General features: G+C 54.0%; 2 protein-coding genes across 4 annotated transcripts in view; one reads left to right on the top strand and one right to left on the bottom strand.

The window, feature by feature from the left end:
- The first annotated feature begins 303 nt into the window (after positions 1 to 303).
- On the top strand, positions 304 to 12,383 carry DNASE1 (deoxyribonuclease 1). 3 transcript variants are annotated; one of them, XM_030300061.1, is made up of 10 exons: positions 304 to 426; positions 9,530 to 9,611; positions 10,046 to 10,193; positions 10,502 to 10,590; positions 10,732 to 10,815; positions 10,992 to 11,107; positions 11,229 to 11,341; positions 11,416 to 11,570; positions 11,834 to 11,930; positions 12,067 to 12,383. In XM_030300061.1, the coding sequence occupies exons 2-10, from the start codon at positions 9,598 to 9,600 to the stop codon at positions 12,118 to 12,120; spliced, it is 870 nt and encodes a 289-aa protein (XP_030155921.1). In that variant the 5' UTR covers positions 304 to 426; positions 9,530 to 9,597; the 3' UTR covers positions 12,121 to 12,383. The 3 variants fall into 3 exon arrangements, with proteins under 3 accessions (XP_030155921.1, XP_030155919.1, XP_030155920.1); XM_030300059.1 differs by having other exon boundaries at positions 9,533 to 9,611; XM_030300060.1 differs by lacking the exon at positions 304 to 426 and having other exon boundaries at positions 9,435 to 9,611.
- The window catches only part of TRAP1 (TNF receptor associated protein 1), a 47,213-nt gene continuing 41,930 nt past the window's right edge, over positions 12,328 to 17,610 (bottom strand). The window contains exons 16-18 of the mRNA XM_030300058.2: positions 15,697 to 15,842; positions 12,699 to 12,771; positions 12,328 to 12,582 (exon numbers count right to left, since the gene is read on the bottom strand). Coding sequence (XP_030155918.1) covers positions 12,481 to 12,582; positions 12,699 to 12,771; positions 15,697 to 15,842 — 321 coding nt within the window. The 3' untranslated portion in view covers positions 12,328 to 12,480. The remainder of the gene's footprint in view (positions 12,583 to 12,698; positions 12,772 to 15,696; positions 15,843 to 17,610) is intronic.

Here is a 17,610-nt window from a genome sequence, read left to right on the forward strand (position 1 = left end):
AATTGCCATGTCCTGCTGCCATCTTCACTGTAGGACTGGGCTGGTAAGGACAGATACCATAGGGTTCAGATAAGGATACAGAGGTGTCAGCCCCAGTGACTTGCTCGGGGAGAGGGGAATGGCCTGTGTTTGTCTCTCACTGGTTGGCATACCTCTGCACAGGGACACGTATGGCTCAGAGATGTCCATACTGCCTGTGCTGGCCAGACCAGCTTGCCTGGTTATCAACCCACATCCTGTCCTCACACTACTCTCCATTCCGATGACTCATTCCAGGTAGCGAAAATAGACTGCTTCTGGCCATCGAGTAGTTCACAGCTGACCAGTGCCTGCTAAGGACTCAGGAACTGGCTATAATTCTGAGAGGAGCTGCTTCAGGAGCTGAAGAGCTTCCTTGGCAGCCACGACTCAGAGGAGTTCGGGGAGGTGAGCCTACTTCTTGCACTGGACTTTCTCCTTGGGGCTGGGCAGGGGGAGCTGCTGGGAGAAGCCCCGAGAGCCCCGTATACTCTCATGTGGCTGGAGAGACTGACCTGGGGCTCTGGGCCTGCTAAGGCAGCAGAGCCCCGAGAGGAAGGAGGCCAGAGACGCGAGGTTGATGCTCAGCAGTGGTTCCCTATTGAGGCATAACTCAAGCAAGGGAAGCAGAAAGTGGCTGGAAAGCAGAGCAGGATTGTTGGCAGTTTCGTGGTATTAGGGCAGAGTTCAGAGCCTCTCAAGGAGAAACGACATGAGAAACACCAGGCTCTTGGCTGGGACCCTTTTGGGGGGCACCCTGGGTGTGGGGGAAATCCACAAGTCAATGGGACTTTATAAGGACCGTGGATGAGCTAAGCATCACTTGCTTGATTCCTTGACTGTCCTGGCTGACCCTCTGTCGTTCTGTCATACACCGTGCCTGATGCCGAGAGAGTTCGAGTCTGGTTACCACGCACACTGAAAAACAGTACCAGTGGGCGGGTGACAGACCCCCCAGAGATTAAGATACTGGAGTTATCAGACACAGACCTTAACTGATTAACATATTAAAGAAAATAGATAAGATGCAGAGTATCACAGAATGAGAATTCATAAAAAATTAAATCAAAAATCAAAAACGGGAAAGTATGATAATGAGAATTTAAAATTCAGTAAGCGGATTTAACGGCAGATTAGAGACGGCTGAAGAAACCAGTAGTGAGGGGCGCCTGGGTGGCGCAGTCGGTTAAGCGTCCGACTTCAGCCAGGTCACGATCTCGCGGTCTGTGAGTTCGAGCCCCGCGTCGGGCTCTGGGCTGATGGCTCAGAGCCTGGAGCCTGTTTCCGATTCTGTGTCTCCCTCTCTCTCTGCCCCTCCCCCGTTCATGCTCTGTCTCTCTCTGTCCCAAAAATAAATAAACGTTGAAAAAAAAAAAAAAAAAAAAAAAAAAAACCAGTAGTGAGCTGGAAGATAGATCAGTAGAAAATACCCGTGCAGACATCCCCGCGGCCAGCTCACATAGTCCGGTGAGCTTCCTTCCTGGTTCCGTTCCTCAGGGCCCTGTTGGTCTCTTCTGTAGACCCCTAGCCTTGAGCGAGGTGAGCGGTCCTGCCGAAGAAGGTTCTTGGTGCTTGGAGAAATTGAGGGGTCTTTGGAATTTGGGGAACATACTTCCATGCAGCTTTGTTGGAAATACTGCTAGCATGTTGAGTCTAATCAGTAGAGCTGTGAGGCTAGTGAAATCTTTAGGGGCCTCAGATTCATCATCAAGAACAGGAGCGTGTATTTATGGGCTTGGGCTAAAGGTATGCTAATGTCTCCAACATGCGCCTTAGAAACTGCCTTTTAGTAAAGTCATCTATTTGTTTGCTTCTCTCCTGAATGTGGCGTGCAGAAAATCATTGAGGACTGGGGGCACTGGGGAAACTGAGGCTTGTCTGATCTCCCAGGGGGGGCACACGTACACTGTTAAGGCCTCACGTCATGGAACTTGGGTGCCGCCTGTTCTGGTCATGTGATGGGCATGTCGTGGGCACGGCCACGGGTGAGGACGCAGGGACCGGGCCACAGCTGAGCGTGACTGATGCTGTTTTGAATTGTGGCAGTTTAGATGGATGTTGTTCTGAGTTTTCCACCCTGGGTTAATGGCTTCTTTGTAATGAACAAATAAATTCAGGACGGATGGTGAGGTAAGACAGGGTCATGGGCCAAGGCCAGCGTGCTGAGCTGAGACCTGCTGCTGACCTACACAGGTTGTTTGACATGGATTAAAGCAGTGTCATGGCAAAGACACCAGCCCTTTATCTGAAGGTAGGGGTGGAAGCCCCTTCAAAAACGCTCACTTTGTGGGGCAGTGAGCATGTGTTCCAAGGGGAGAAGAGTAGACGTTGAGTCTAGCTAAGGGGAGGTATGCCCGCATGCCCACAACAGCCATGGCCTCCAGAAGCTTCTGGTCAGCTCAGACCAAGTGCCCAGAGGCCACTTGGATGCCCCTCCATGTACCTTGTGCTTCAAGACAGGAGACCATGCTGGGTTCTTTGTGGAGGGTCCATGAGGGAGGGACATTGTCTTACTCAGCTGGGAGGGTGATGAGGGAGGTGGGGAGCTCCCAGCCCCACTGCGTGAAGCATTTGTTAGTAGAGCCCCTTTTGTGTTCCAGACGCTGGTTTAGGCACAGGGCAGTTTGTGGGATGGGTTTGATGAGGCGTCTACTCTCATTTTTGTCTGGGGTTGGTGTTCCAGACCAGAGGCTGGCCTTAAACGAGCATAAACAAGAGCAAACACGTTAGAAACAAACAAACAAAAAACAAGTGATAACAACAAGTCGTGAAAAACAGTCATGAAAAAGATGTCATGAAAGAGAAGATACTTGGGACCGCGTTGGTGCTAAGGATTTCTGGGGAGAGGATAGCCTCCCTCAAGAGGTGATGTTTGAGCTGAAGTCAGAACGACAAGGTGGCCCAGCTCTGCAGGCAGAGCAGAGGCCCTGGGCTAGAACCGTACAAGTCTTGGTAGGCGTCAGCTTTCACCTTAAGGACAGTGAGAAACTGATGACAGATTTCAAGCGGAGGAATAACACGATCTGATTACACGTTCACAAGATGTGCCGAGTGCTGTGCGGAGACGCGGTCACGGGGTGGATTTCTGGAATCAGGGATCCCACTGGCAGGCTTTGCACGTGCTCGGGGAGCCTGGAGTGGTGGCTGCAGAGCCAGAGGGGAGTGTGTCCTCCGACTGCTTTTGGGGAGGCTCTGAGGGAAAGCAGGGGCCCAGCATCTACATGGAAGCGCAGCCGGGGCTGGGGGGCATCCAGGGACACGGTCTGTGGTCTGCCTGTACCATAGCAAGTTTGCAGGGCCCACAGGGTGTCAGTGGACATGTCCCGGCCGCAGCCAGGATACAAGACAAAGAGGAGGGAGTCAGGCGTGTTTCTGAACAGGTGGAAAACCGCCGTTCCTCTGAAGGCCTTGACAACTAACCATCATCTGCCATCCCACGGTTTATGATAGTTTGAAATCCTTCTTCCTGGGGCACCTGGGTGGCTCAGTCGGTTAAGTGTCCACTCCTTGATTTCGGCTCAGGTCGTGGTCTCATAGTTTGTGAGTTCAAGCCCCGTGTCGGGCTCTGTGCTGACGGTGTGGAGTCTGCTTGGGATTCTCTCTTTCTCTCTGCCCCTCCCCTACTTGCAATTTCTCTGTCTGTCTCTCAAAAATATTTAAAAAAAAATTATTGCTGGGGCGCCTGGGTCAGTCAGCTAAGTGTTCTACTCATGATCTTGGCTCAGGTCTTGATCTCAGGGTTGTTGAGTTCAAGCCCGGCGTTGGGCTCCGCACCGGGTGTGAAGCCTGCCTACGAAAATTATGTTACAGCTAAAAAATGGTAACTGTCACTGACCTTTCAGTCGGACATAATCTTTGTGTCGGTAGAGGGTCTTCCCTCAATGCCGGCAGCTGCTGACACACAAGGGTCTTGGCTGCCAAAGGGTGGGGTGTCCGTGGCAATTCCTTAAAGTAAGAAAACAGTTGAGTTTGCTCCATTGGTGGACTCTTCGCTTCATGAACGATTTCTCCGTAGTATGTGACGCTGTTTGATAGCATTGGTTCCATGGTAGAAATTCTTTCAAAATTGGAGTCTCCTCAAACCCTGGTGTTCTGTCAGCTAAGTTTATGAAATACTCTTGTTGTCCTTCTGTCAGTCGTCAGATTTTCACCAGTAGAGTTCCATCTCCATAAACCACATTCTTTGCTCATCATAAGAAGCAACTCCTTGGGGCGTCTGGTGGCTCAGTCAGTTACGTGTCCAAATTCGGCTCAGGCTATGATCTTACAGTTTGTGGGTTCAAGCCCCACATCAGGCTCTGTGCTGACAGCTCAGAGCCTGGAGCCTGCTTCGGATTCTGTGTCTCCCTCTCTCTCTGTTCCTCCCCTGCTTGCACTCTGTCTTTCTCTCAAAAATAAATAAACATTAAAAAAAAAAGCAACTCCTCATCTGTACAGTGGGTTTATCGGGATGTAACCCTTATTGTAAAGTGAGGAAGATCTGTACAGGTAAATCTGAAGACAAATATGTTTTCATTAAGTCACCGACATTTCTTTTTTTTTTCTTTTTTTTAACAATTTCAACGTTTATTCATTTTTGGGACAGAGAGAGACAGAGCATGAACAGGGGAGGGGCAGAGAGAGAGGGAGACACAGAATCGGAAACAGGCTCCAGGCTCTGAGCCATCAGCCCAGAGCCCGACGCGGGGCTCGAACTCGCGGACCGCGAGATCGTGACCTGGCTGAAGTCGGACGCCTAACCGACTGCGCCACCCAGGCGCCCCAGTCACCAACATTTCTTATGAATGGAATGTGTGAGCCTGCTGGGTACTTTTTAAATTTTATTTATTTATTTTTTAATATGAAATTATTGGTCTCCATACAACACCCAGTGCTTATCCCAATAGGTGCCCTCCCCAACACCCATCACCACCCTCCCCTCCCTCCCACCCCCCATCTACCCTCAGTTTATTCTCAGTTTTTAAGAGTCTCTTATGCTTTGGCTCTCTCCCTCTCTAACCTCTTTTTTTTTCTTCCCCTCCCCTATGGAGTTCTGTTAAATTTCTCAGGATCCACATAAGAATGAAAACATATGGTATCTGTCTTTCTCTGTATGACTTACTGCACTTAGCATAACACTCTCCAGTTCCATCCACGTTGCTACAAAAGGCCGTATTTCATTCTTTCTCATTTTCACGTAGTACTCCATTGTGTATATAAACCACAATTTCTTTATCCATTCATCAGTTGATGGACATTTAGGCTCTTTCCATAATTTGGCTACTGTTGAAAGTGCTGCTATAAACATTGGGGTACAAGTGCCCCTATGCATCAGGGACTCCTGTATCCCTTGGGTAAATTCCTAACAGTGCTACTGCTGGGTCATAGGGTAGGTCTATTTTTAATTTTCTGAGGAACCTCCACACTGCTTTCCAGAGCGGCTGCACCAATTTGCATTCCCACCAACAGTGCAAGAGGGTTCCCGTTTCTCCACATCCTCGCCAGCATCTATAGTCTCCTGATTTGTTCATTTTGGCCACTCTGACTGGCGTGAGGTGGTATCTGAGTGTGGTTTTGATTGGTGTTTCCCTGATGAGGAGCGACGTTGAGCATCTTTTCATGTGCCTGTTGGCCATCTTCTTTAGAGAAGTGTCTATTTATGGTTTCTGCCCATTTCTTCACTGGGTTATTTGTTTTTTTGGGTGTGGAGTTTGGTGAGCTCATTATAGATTTTGGATACTAGCCCTTTGTCCGATATGTCATTTGCAAAAGCTTTTCCCATTCTGTTGGTTGCCTTTTAGTTTTGGTGATTGTTTGCTGTGCAGAAGCTTTTTATCTTGATGAGGTCCCAATAGTTCATTTTTGCTTTTAATTCCCTTGCCTTTGGGGATGTGTCAAGTAAGAAATTGCTGCGGCTGAGGTCAGAGAGGTCTTTTCCTGCTTTCTCCTCTAGGGTTTTGACGGTTTCCTGTCTCACATTCAGGTCCTTTATCCATTTTGAGTTTATTTTTGTGAATGGTGTGAGAAAGTGGTCTAGTTGCAACCTTCTGCATGTCGCTGTCCAGTTCTCCCAGCACCATTTGTTAAAGAGACTGTCTTTTCTCCATTGGATGTTCTTTCCTGCTTTGTCAAAGATGAGTTACTTTTGTGGGTCTAGTTCTGGGGTTTCTTTTCAATTCCATTGGTCTCTGTGTCTGTTTTTGTGATGCTGGGCACTTTTTAAATCTTGGAATCAGATTGGATGCTGCCATCCTCAGTGCCTGTTCCACAGTGATTGTCACGCAGTAATTACATTTTCAGTAGCTGCCAGAAACCTAGCTTTGCAGAGTCCTGAGGCCACAGAAAGGAACGTAGCAGGATAAAATGCCGAAACCGTGAGCTGCCTTAACCACTGTGTCTGACCATGTTGAGCATCACTGTTCAGAAGTTTGTATCCGACGCTGCCCTGGAAGTTCACTGTGGGGCCGGAGGTACCTCACTGCACGGTTTGGGAACCGTCGCTGTGTGTCCTTTCCTCTTCCCTCTGGATCTGGGGACCTCCTCTTCCCCGGGCTACATGTTGGGGGCAGTCACCCCAGCCCCCACAGCTTGTAGGAATGGGTCACAGGGTCTTAGGGCATTTACCGTCACGTGAAGGCCACCAGCCTGCAGAGGTGTGTGTTCCCAGCCTTGTGTTTAGAGGCTTGGTGCTTTTTTCTTTATCCTTTGATTTCGCCCACAGCAGAGCTCAAGATCTGGCTCTGGTTTCAGTAAACCATCGTGATGTGCTATTTCCCCTTCTTGTATCTGGAGCAGTTTCAGTTTAACCAAAGAGGGTAGTGTTTTTTCACGGCTGATGTAAAAATAGCTCCACCTGATCAGAGAAGGTGAGCAGCTGTCGGCACTCATTTCCCTGCTGACAAGACCAAAAAATGCCAGAATTACTGGGCCACCTGCCTTTCCCTGGCACCCATTCTGTGTTTCCACTGTGGGCTGGCTGGGCATGGGAGGAGTGGACTCCCCACTATTAGTGTTGAGCTTGGCTGTTGCTGAGGCCAAGAGGATATGGACAGAAGTGGCAACATGCAAATTCTGAACCTGGGCCTCTGGAGGCATTGTGTATTTGTTTGCTCCTCTGGAAGTTTCCACCTTCTCCCATGTTAGAAGAGCTTGCCTTGGGTGGCTGCAAGCCTATGAGCATGAGGGAAAAATGCTTATCTTGTACACTGAGTTTTGGGGTTGCTTGTTACACAACAAGAGCTGACTGATACAAACCGAAAAGTCCAGGAGTTAAAGGTGAAAAGAATGACAGCAGTAGAGCATTTGACAGGGTCACTGTTCTTCAGGAGAAGATGTCTTTTTAAGGAGATGTGAATTTCTGTGGAATGTTATCCGTTGGTTCTTAAACCTAAGAGCAAGGCAGTGACAGTTTTATTCCTATTTTAGAGATGAAGACAGGCTCCAAATGGCTGCTGATGCAGTGGGAGAGCCTGGTGTGGGCCCCAGATGGCTGCCTCCTGGTCGCGGCTCCTACTCGGGCTGTGTTGCCTCTTCTGCAGGCCCAGCTCTGTGGGCGGCGGTGCACGCTGCTCTTTGTAGGAGCCACAATCAGACTGGGGCGGGGGACTGACCGCGGCTGGGAGCTCTGTGGGGCACAAGGGACAGCGTTTTCCCGGGAGGTAGGACAGGTGCCTGTGTCCCGCGTGCTGAGAGACAGAGAGACCAGGCTCCTGCAGTGTGAGCCACACCTCTTGGGCCGCCTGTGGTCGGCGTCCCACGTTTGGGCAAAAGCGGGGCTGGTGGCCTCCCTCCGCCTTTGCTCCCAGGCTTCCCTCAAAAGGTCAGGCGGGGTGTGTCTAGGAAGGCTGAAGCGCATGGGCGCAGGGGGCCGGCCACCTGCCCTGAATACACACGGTTTCCCCTGCTGCTTGCCGTCTGGATTTTGATGCTTAAAAACTCAGAGACTGAGAAAAGAAGCAGCACTCAGACCTTTGCAAAGGCTGTGATGGGCCTCCTGGCCGCTTGAGGACCAGGCCACCTGATTTCCACCGCACGAGAGACACACGGGCTGACTGGCACGGTGCCGACAAGCACTGCCATCTGTCAGCATGTTTTCATTACTTTGGGCTCCTGGTCTTGTTGGTTTACCTTCTGACCGGTTTTTCGTCCCCTCTGAGACCTCCTGTTCTGTGACGAGCTGGTGCCGGATCTGCACTTCCCTGCCAGCTGCCCGGAGGCCGCCTCTGTTCCCTGCCCTCCAGCACCCCCCCCCCCCCCCCCATCCGTCTTTACTGAGAGAACCTTCAGTCCCAGGAGGGGACCTGGCCCTCCCACTCCCAGGGCTGTCCTTGGAGACAACAGCCCACACCCCCCACAGTGGGTGGAGCCCCCGTGGATGGGGCAAACAATGGCTCCCAGAAGATCGCCATGTCCCAATCCCTGGGACCTGTGAGTGTGAACTCCGGTGGCCAAAAATGACTCTGCAGCTGTGATCCAGTTAAGGCTCTTGAGATGGGGAGAAGATCCTGATTCCCCGGGAGGACCCTGAATTCCTCCCATCCTGAATGAGGGGCTGAGAAAATGGACTCAGGAGAGAGAACCGCGTGGGGGCGGAGGCGGAGACTGGGTGATAAGGCCACACGGCAGGGCAGGACTGGAGCCCTCAGGGCTGGGATGCAGGGGACCTTCCCCTCGCGTCCCCGGTGGAGCGCAGCCCCTGCCACATCTTGGGTTTCCATCTCTGGCCTCTACGACTATTAGAGAATAAACCTCTGTCAGTTTAAGCCACCAGCTTTTTTGGTGACTTGTTTCAGGAGTCACAGAACATGAGTAAGTGGAGAGTTAAGGATTCCAAAAAGGGACTGGAATGAGGCCTGGAGCCTCAGCTGCTTGACAGTGTTCCTGTCACCCAGGGTCACCTATCCCTGGAACACACACCTCTTCACCATAAGGGCCCTGTTGCCTTGCTGGCGACTGAGGTGGCCTTGTGTCATCACCCCTCCTGGTGCCCATGGCCTTCTGGCCTCGCGCGCTCCTCGGAGAGCCCAACCTGTAGCCCGTCTGCCTGCAGCCGCGCCGCTGACCAATGAGGGGGCGGTGTTCGGGTGCTGCGGGACGCGGGGCCACAGAGGGGATGGCTGGCTTTGACCTGTGGCTCCAAGGTCGTGTTCATGCTGAAACGCAGCTGGGCCGCCCTCCAGCGCACACCTGCTCCCTCCCCATACCTGGGAGAGTGGCATGTGTGAAGGACGAGGGCTCCTTTGGCCCTTTCATTAGACTTTTTAAGACTAAATGCAAATATTATCAGGTGCTCCTGTTACAGCAGCGAGAACCTGTGCCTGTTGAAGTAAACACACGGCAGCCATCCGTTACAGGCAGCACCATTGTTGTGTCCCCCAGGTGATGCCCTGGGAAAGGTCACGGCTGCCTAAACCTTTAAAACCCCCGGAGGGACACGCATTCCCTGTGTTGGGGTTCGGAGCTACGACTCTGCATGGGCCTCTCAGCGGTTTTTGGATCCACTTCCCTTTGTAAATGATTTTTTTTCCTAAAGCAGCAAAAGGACAAAGTTGATACTGACCAGAGGATCCCCGATTGTCAGGATTCCCATCGTCCTTATAGATGTTGACCTTCAGGTGAGTACTGCCCCGAGGGCAGGGTGACATGTGGCCCGTGGAAGGTGGGTGCCAGGCCCAGAGGTTGCCCTCAGGGTCCCTCTGGGTGACTGGCCAGTCCTGTCTCGGTGGGTGCCCTGAGCAGGGAGGGCAGTGAGCCAGCGTCCCACCAATAGAGGGCCAGGGGCCACCTCAGGCTGGCACCTCTTCTGACAAGACAGGCGCTTGTCTTCTGGCGGGTAGAGACCTCAGGTTCTGACACTTAGGTGTCTTGCCTCTGGACACTGATGAGAAGGTTCTGAGACTCCTCCCAGCCTGCTCAGCACAGCCCACAAAGACGGGATTTACTCACCCTTGGGCCCCACCAGCCCCACGCAGCTAGATCCCGGGGGAGGACGGGCTACCATCTGCTCTGCTGTCCCCGGATTCTTGAGTAAACACGCGTCCTGCTCCAGGATGAGGGGTGCCAGGCTGATGGGGGCGCTGCTCGCCCTGGCTGGCCTACTGCATGTGGCCCTGACCCTGAAAATAGCAGCCTTCAACATCCGCACTTTCGGGGAGACCAAGATGTCCAATGCCACTCTCTCCAACTACATTGTGCAGGTGGGTCCAGGCCGGCTTGTCTCTGAGGAGTCCTGGGGGTGGATGTGGGTTAACAGGCCCTGGGAACACTGGGCCGGCAGGCAGTCTGGAGGGTGGCCACAGATGGGGAGTGTTGAGAGCCTCTGGTGACAGGAGGGCTCCCGTCTGGCAGCAGAGTCCCAGGCAAGAGTGTCAGACCAAACCATGCCACAAAAGTGCCCCGAGGAGTAGCGGCTGTGGCCCTACGGGGACCTGGAGGAAGCAGGGCCCAGCCACCCCCACATCTGCCCAGCCTGCCCTGCTGAGCACCATTGTGGCCCTGTCTGCAGATCCTGAGTCGCTACGATATTGCTGTCATCCAGGAGGTCAGAGACAGTCACCTGACAGCCGTGGGAAGGCTGCTGGACAGACTCAATCAGTGGGTGATGGCGGCGGGGTCCTGGGGAGGCACAGGATGGTGACATCCCCCTCCAGGGCACGGCACCGTTTCCTGTTGTGGACAGGAGCCCTGCTATGGGCGGCAGAAGGGCTCCCTGGGACATTTGTCTTCTCAATCCAGGGATGACCCAAACGCCTTCCATTACGTGGTCAGCGAGCCGCTGGGACGCAACAGCTACAAGGAACGCTACCTCTACGTGTTCAGGTAAAGCCCCGGCGCCGAGACGCGGGCCACCCCCAGAGGGTGCTAACGGAAGCCCGAGGGTGGTCTAGAGGTCCGTGGGCCGCACCCCTGGGGCTCCCCCAACGTGTGCAGAGGCAGGACGGTGCAGGCATGTGGCGGCACCCCCAGTCTCGGGCTCATGCCCTGGCCTCCCCCAGACCCGACCAGGTGTCCGTGCTGGACAGCTACCAGTATGACGACGGCTGCGAGCCGTGCGGGAACGACACCTTCAGCCGCGAGCCCGCCATCGTCAGGTTCTTCTCCCCACTCACTGGTGCGTAGCTCTTCCCGGGGCCCCGGCAGGCTCGCGTCACATGACCCCCCAGCACTTCGGTCTTAGTTACTTCCACCCCCTGGCGACGGCCCTGAGCTTTAGCACAACGCCGTCTCCGCAGAGGTCAAAGAGTTTGCCATCGTTCCCCTGCACGCGGCCCCCCTGGACGCGGTGGCCGAGATGGACTCTCTCTACGACGTCTACCTGGACGTGCGGCAGAAGTGGGACCTGGAGGTGAGTCCGCAGCCCGGGCCCTGGAGGCACCGCTCGTGCACCCAGGTGTCTGACCGACCGGTGTCTCCGTGTAGGACGTCATGCTCATGGGCGACTTCAACGCTGGCTGCAGCTACGTGGTCCCCTCCCAGTGGTCATCCATCCGCCTGCGCACGAGCCCTGCCTTCCAGTGGCTGATCCCGGACACCGCAGACACCACAGCCACCTCTACGCGCTGCGCTTACGACAGGTAGGCGGGGACGAGGCCGCCTTCGCCAGCCGCCTGGACTGCTCGGTCCAGGTTCCCAAGACCTGGGTCAGGCCCCGTCCGGGGCCCTAGTGCCAGGGGAGGTGCTCCCGGTCCCTCGGCTCAGCTTGTGGAGCCAAGGCCGCCCGGGGGGCTGCCCGGCAGCACTGGGTCATGACCTTGACCAGACAGAGAGAGGCGCGAAGGGTGTGTGTGGGCAGCCAGCCTTGAGGCTGATGGGGACCCTCTCGTGTGTGGTGCTGCAGGATCGTGGTGGCGGGCACCCTGCTCCAGCACGCCATCGTCCCGGACTCGGCCACCCCCTTTAACTTCCAAGCTGCATTTGGCCTGAGCAACCAGCTGGTACGTGTCTGCAGCTCTGATCGGGCTGGGACGGGGGTGTAGGTGACAGACACAGGGCAGGGGTCCGGTCAGGACGCAGTGTGCACAGAGTATGCCATGACAGGCACCCCTGTGCTCACCCTGTGTTTTCCCACAGGCCCAGGCCATCAGTGACCATTACCCAGTGGAGGTGACACTAAAGAGAGCCTGATGTGAGTGGGGCCCTGGCCCCAGTTTGCCGCTACGGTCAAGCGTTGGGCCTAAGGTTTCCCCTGAGCACCCTCTCCCCACGGCACCTGGAATCTGTGCAAGGACAGAAGTGGGCTTTTTGTCACTATTTCCAGTTCCACTGTGAGCAGGGGGTTGTGGAAACAGAGCCCCCTACCCACCTCCTCTGTCCGGACAAAAAACTTAATACTTAGATTAAGAAATACCTTTAATTTAAGTAAATAAAGCTCAAAGGGGATGTTCTCATTGGTGGCATCTAGTCCTTCGTCCCTGGCTGCCTCCTCCATCTGTCACCTCTGCTTGAGCCCTTTCACTGCAGGCAAGAGCGGGGCATCCCTGCCCCTCAGTGGCGTTCCAGGGCCTTGACAAGTAAGTGGTTCAGGCGGCCCACCATGGATCGGGGGTCATCCACAAGGCCTGCAGCGATCATGGCGTTCTCGTAGATCTGAAAGGCAGGCAGGGTAACCGCATTAGTGAGACGGCAAGGCCCCGCAGACGAGGGAGGGAGAGCACTGTCCCCCGGCCACAGAGGCTCCAGAATTCTGGCTCCGGAAGACTCACCTGGTCAACCAGCAGCTGGGCCAGGTCAGGCTCACTGTCTCTCAGCTGACTGAGTTTCTTGATCAGTGTGTGTCTGCAGCACAGAAAAGACCAGAAGTCAGGTCAGGGCTGGGTGCTGCACAAGAGCCTCTACATTCTGAGGACTTTTCTGGGAGGTTGGGGTTACCGAAACAGTCAAAAAGACGCATGGTGGACGGTCCAGTCTAAGAAAAAAGGCACAAAATGACGGATTTCCGAGGACAGAAACACTACCAACAGGAATTTAAAATATGAAAAATATTTTATTAGTTGAGGTATAAAAGCAGTCTTAGAAACTCATAAGCATAGAAGAACAGCCAGGAGACGTGGCCCAGATGTGAAAGCACATTGTAAGGCTCCAGGAACTGGACCACTGGCTCTAGAAAACGAAAGGGCAACCGTGGACAACATCTACACAACTTGATGCACACGTGGGGACACGAGGGCAGCCAGTGCTTGAGGGCAATAGGTAGGGTCACTGGCCAGCCACCCAGAACACAACTGGATTTCTTATACCAATAAATACAAACATTGACAGGGAAAAAGAGAAAGATTTCTGAAGCAAAATGCAAAACACAAGTCAAAAAGAAGAAAATGATCACTACAACTCCCTAGGAATTCTATTGTTTTCTACATAGAAAAAAAATGCCATATGCCATAAACAAGATACCTCCATCAAAATGGTAATTTTTCAAGTGGCCAGAGTTGAGACCTTTGGTATGGGGCGCCTAAGTGACTGACTTCAACTCAGGTCACGATCTCACACAATGAGTTTGAGCTCTGTGTCTCCCCCTCCCAAAAATAAATTACAACGTTCACATTTAAATTTTTTTTTATTTTTATTTTTGAGAGACACAGAGAGAAGTGGGGAGGGGCAGAGACAAAAGGAGACAGAATGCAAAGCAGGCTCCAGGCTCTGAGCTGTCAGCACAGAGCCTGATGCAGGGCTCGAACCCACAAGCAGTAAGATCATGACGTGAGCCAAAGTTGACGTTTAACCAACTGAGCCACCCAGGCACCCCTAAAACGTTAAATTTTTTTAAGTTTGTTCAAACTGAAGGCATTGGGGAAAGTTTGTCTCACTGCTACGGGGTACAGGGCAGTCACGGTCTAAAAATTCACCTGGACGTCACTCTGAGACTTAGCAATCCGCTTTGCTCACGGCACCGGTACGGTAGGAAACCCTTATAAGAAAGCCACCAGCCAATCTGCATGCACGACAGGTGCAGGCCAACTCTGGGAAAACACGACCTAAGGGGGCCGTGCTGGGTACTAGGGAAATTTCACTATGGATTCCTTTGGTTCTTTAGAATTCTGAACCCGGTGCACAGATGAACAATTTTCAAAGCAACTAAAATTTAAAAATCGCCTGGCATTAAGAACGAGCCCTCGGGGCGCCTGGGTGGCGCAGTCGGTTAAGCGTCCGACTTCAGCCAGGTCACGATCTCGCGGTCCGTGGGTTCGAGCCCCGCGTCGGGCTCTGGGCTGATGGCTCAGAGCCTGGAGCCTGTTTCCGATTCTGTGTCTTCCTCTCTCCCTGCCCCTCCCCCGTTCATGCTCTGTCTCTCTCTGTCCCAAAAATAAATAAACATTGAAAAAAAAATTAAAAAAAAAAAAAAAAAAGAACGAGCCCTCCATACAGCTCTCCCACAGAACTACTTGTGTGCCAGCATTAGGTAGAGGCTGGGGTCAGCCTCTCCGACAGGCGCCCACAGCTGAAGCCTTGTGTGCCCCCGGGACAGAGGCCACATGCACACACTGGTGCGGCTCCCGTTGCCGCTTGACCGGCCGCGAGCCGCGTCAGCACGCTCACCCGATTCCAGGTGTAGTCACTTGGCTCAGAAAGTACAATAGGAACCTCTGCCCTCTCCCCAGCAGTCTAGACAAAACGTATGCTTATAAAACATACATACATAACATACATATAAAACAAGCATTAACAAGGATATGATAAAGTGAGTCATAATGCAAAAAAGACACAAAAGTACAAGGCCAGAGTCCAGAAGAAAATATGCCAAATGGGCTGTAGTAACTGTGGTTGGGGACAAGACGAGGGATGCTTGCTTTTTGCTATTTTGTAACATATTTGGTAACCTGTTGATAGAATTTCATTTAAAAGTTACTACTGTAGGGGCGCCTGGGTGGCTCAGTTGAGCGTCCAACACTGGATTTTGGCTCAGGTCACCATCCCCAGGGTCATGGGATTGAGCCCTGCGTCGGGCTCCAGGCTCAGCACAGAGATGGTCTCTCTCTGCCCCTCTCCCCTGCTGACACTCTCTCAAGAGAAAACAAAAAAGGACAGTCTTAGAAGGCATGTCATGAGAAAGCCAAGCCAAAGGATGGTCAATGCAGGGCCCTGGGGACTCCCGTGCTATGCAAGCAGCGCGCACGTCCTCGTCCAGGTGAGGGTAGCCGGGCCGTGAGCCAGATGGGGACAAGGGGGACAAGAAAGTTCACAGCAACCTGTTGCCACCAGCCCCCGAACGGAAACTACCCCAAAACAGCCTAACGGTGCTAACGCAGACTCCTATTTCTCAGCTACAAACACAAACCCGAGCCACCCTCCACGCGGACTGTCTCGTGCCGAGTCGAGGAAGCAGGACTTTAAAAACACACTCAAGGATTCCACACACGTCAAAGTTCAAAACTGACAACACAGAGCTTCTTCACGGATGCGTGAATAGACAGGAGAACCATGGCGAGGTGAGGAAATGACTACTCCTGCAGCGAGGGCTCTGGTGACCTCTGAGGACAGGGACAGACTCTAGTGGGAAACGGAGGCATCTGAATGAAAGCCAACAAGGTGGTTTTTTAGGACCTTGTGGGGGATAGTTTAATAGTCATCAAACCATGTAAGCCTTGTGCCCTCCTGAGGTGTCGTAAACGAAGGTAGCGCACAAACCCACTCACACACACGACGTGGCAGGTCGGAAACGCGTGCCCGGGGCCCGGGCCGGGAGCCGGCGGCCCTACCTCCTACCTGGGGTTGATCTCCAGCGTGGGCTGCAGGACCTGAGCGCGCTCCTCCTGGGTCTTGGCCAGCTGCTGCATGCGCAGGAAGTGCCGGGCGGCCCCCATCTCCAGCACGGTGATCATGGCAGGGTGGGTGTCCAGTCGGAGAGTCACCTACGAGCCAGGCCAGGGACCAGAGGTGAGGGAAGAGCTGGAGGCGGGGGCCCCTGGGCTGCAGGGTCTGGGCCATTCATGAAGCTTCCCCGGGTGACACACACAATGCAGGTCTCCACGGACACCCCTCCCTTGCACTCACGAGAAGGGAGTCTGAGCTGCCACCACACGAAGTTCCTGGAACACATCCCGATCGTGGACTCCCTCCTCCTCTATCCCCCACCCCCCAAAACTACTGGTCTCTAACGTGTCCGTTGCTGTCCCAGGTCCATCTGGCCTGGGTTAACTAACCTCTGCTGCACGGGGCCATGGCCGGGTTCCACAGCGGTCAAGGACCCCGCAAGCCGGCTGCTCCCCTGCCCAAGGCCCCAGCCTCTCCAGTAGGTCCTCCCTTAATCCTGCCCATCCTCCCTCTGTTCTGCCTGTCCCAATGGCCTGAGCCCCCTTCCCATGGCTCCCACGGGCCTGGATTTCATCCACTACACCTGCCACCGAACGTTCGAGATCCTGCTCCCTGTGGGCCTCTCCCTTGCCACCCAGAGGCTCCGAGCCTGCAGACTCAGGCCAGACTTCTGGGCCTGCTGGACCCATGGCACGGCAACGGAGAACCTGTGCCGGGATTCAAATCCAGCTCCCGGACTGCGAACTGTGATGTGGGGAAGTGTTCCACCTCGTCTCCTTCGTGGGTCAAATGCACTCGTTGTGATTAGCTCGGAGGTCACCCTGTGACCTCGGAGGTCATGCTGTGCATGACACAGCACATGTCACAAAGAGAAATCCCGGCTGTGCGCCTTGGCTCTCAATGCTCACTGCCCGGAAGCCACACAGGTCCCCAGATGCCACCTCTTACAGAGGTGCCTCCTCTGCTCTTGGCTGTTCCCACCCTGCACACCTTTAGCGCCACGCCTGGAGGTGTCCCTGTGCCAGTGACTTCACGCTGAACACCTGTCCTCTGGCTACCATGGCTTTCTCTCGTAGGTCCGAGCTGGACTGCTCGGTTGCCAGCTGCTCTGGACAGAACTTATGTGACTTGTGCGTTTCTGCCCAGAGCCGCACATACACAGTCCCAGGGGCCTGAGTTGGCTTGTGCTCCGTATCTGGCCTCGGCATCAGAATTGGCCTTTCTGACGCCAAGAGGGACTAACTTGCCTCGCCCTCTCGAGCCAGACCAGGCTGGCCCCCTGGAATGGATCGGGGAGTGAAGAGAAATAGGCAGACGCCGAGCTCCCAAGACCGTGAGACGGTAAGAGAAACAAAGACTACGCTTAGGTAGACTCCATGACTCACCGGGGATCACACACGCGTAGGGCACACACCGCCTTGGCGGCAACAGCTTCACCTGAGAAGGATGCTCGGCCCAGGACCCTCAGTCGGGACCCCGACCAGGCTGTTCGCCGCGGGACTCCCCCAGCCACGAGGCTGGATGTCGTGAGCACCGATTTGATGTACGAACCCTTCTCTGTTCTTCTCTACGCTCTCCCCCTCTTTATGTCACTCTAATGGTTTGATTCCGTATATTCCCTTTCCTTTATAATTAAAGCTCCTTCACGGGACGGAAGTACAGCTCCTGTGAATTACGATTCAGAACACGGGCTCGCTGAGACCCACCCAGACCCCTAAGAACCTGAGTTGGGCAGTCAGCTCCCCGTGTCCTCGGCCACCACAGCGCCTCAGGGACAGCCAGCTGGGGACCTCCCCCCGCCCGTTCTCTGCTTCCACCTGCTCTACAGAGTGGCACACGTACGCCCCTGGGCACTGGTGCGCGTGC

This window comes from Lynx canadensis, chromosome E3, assembly GCF_007474595.2.
Source record: "Lynx canadensis isolate LIC74 chromosome E3, mLynCan4.pri.v2, whole genome shotgun sequence".
Lineage (NCBI taxonomy): Eukaryota > Metazoa > Chordata > Mammalia > Carnivora > Felidae > Lynx > Lynx canadensis.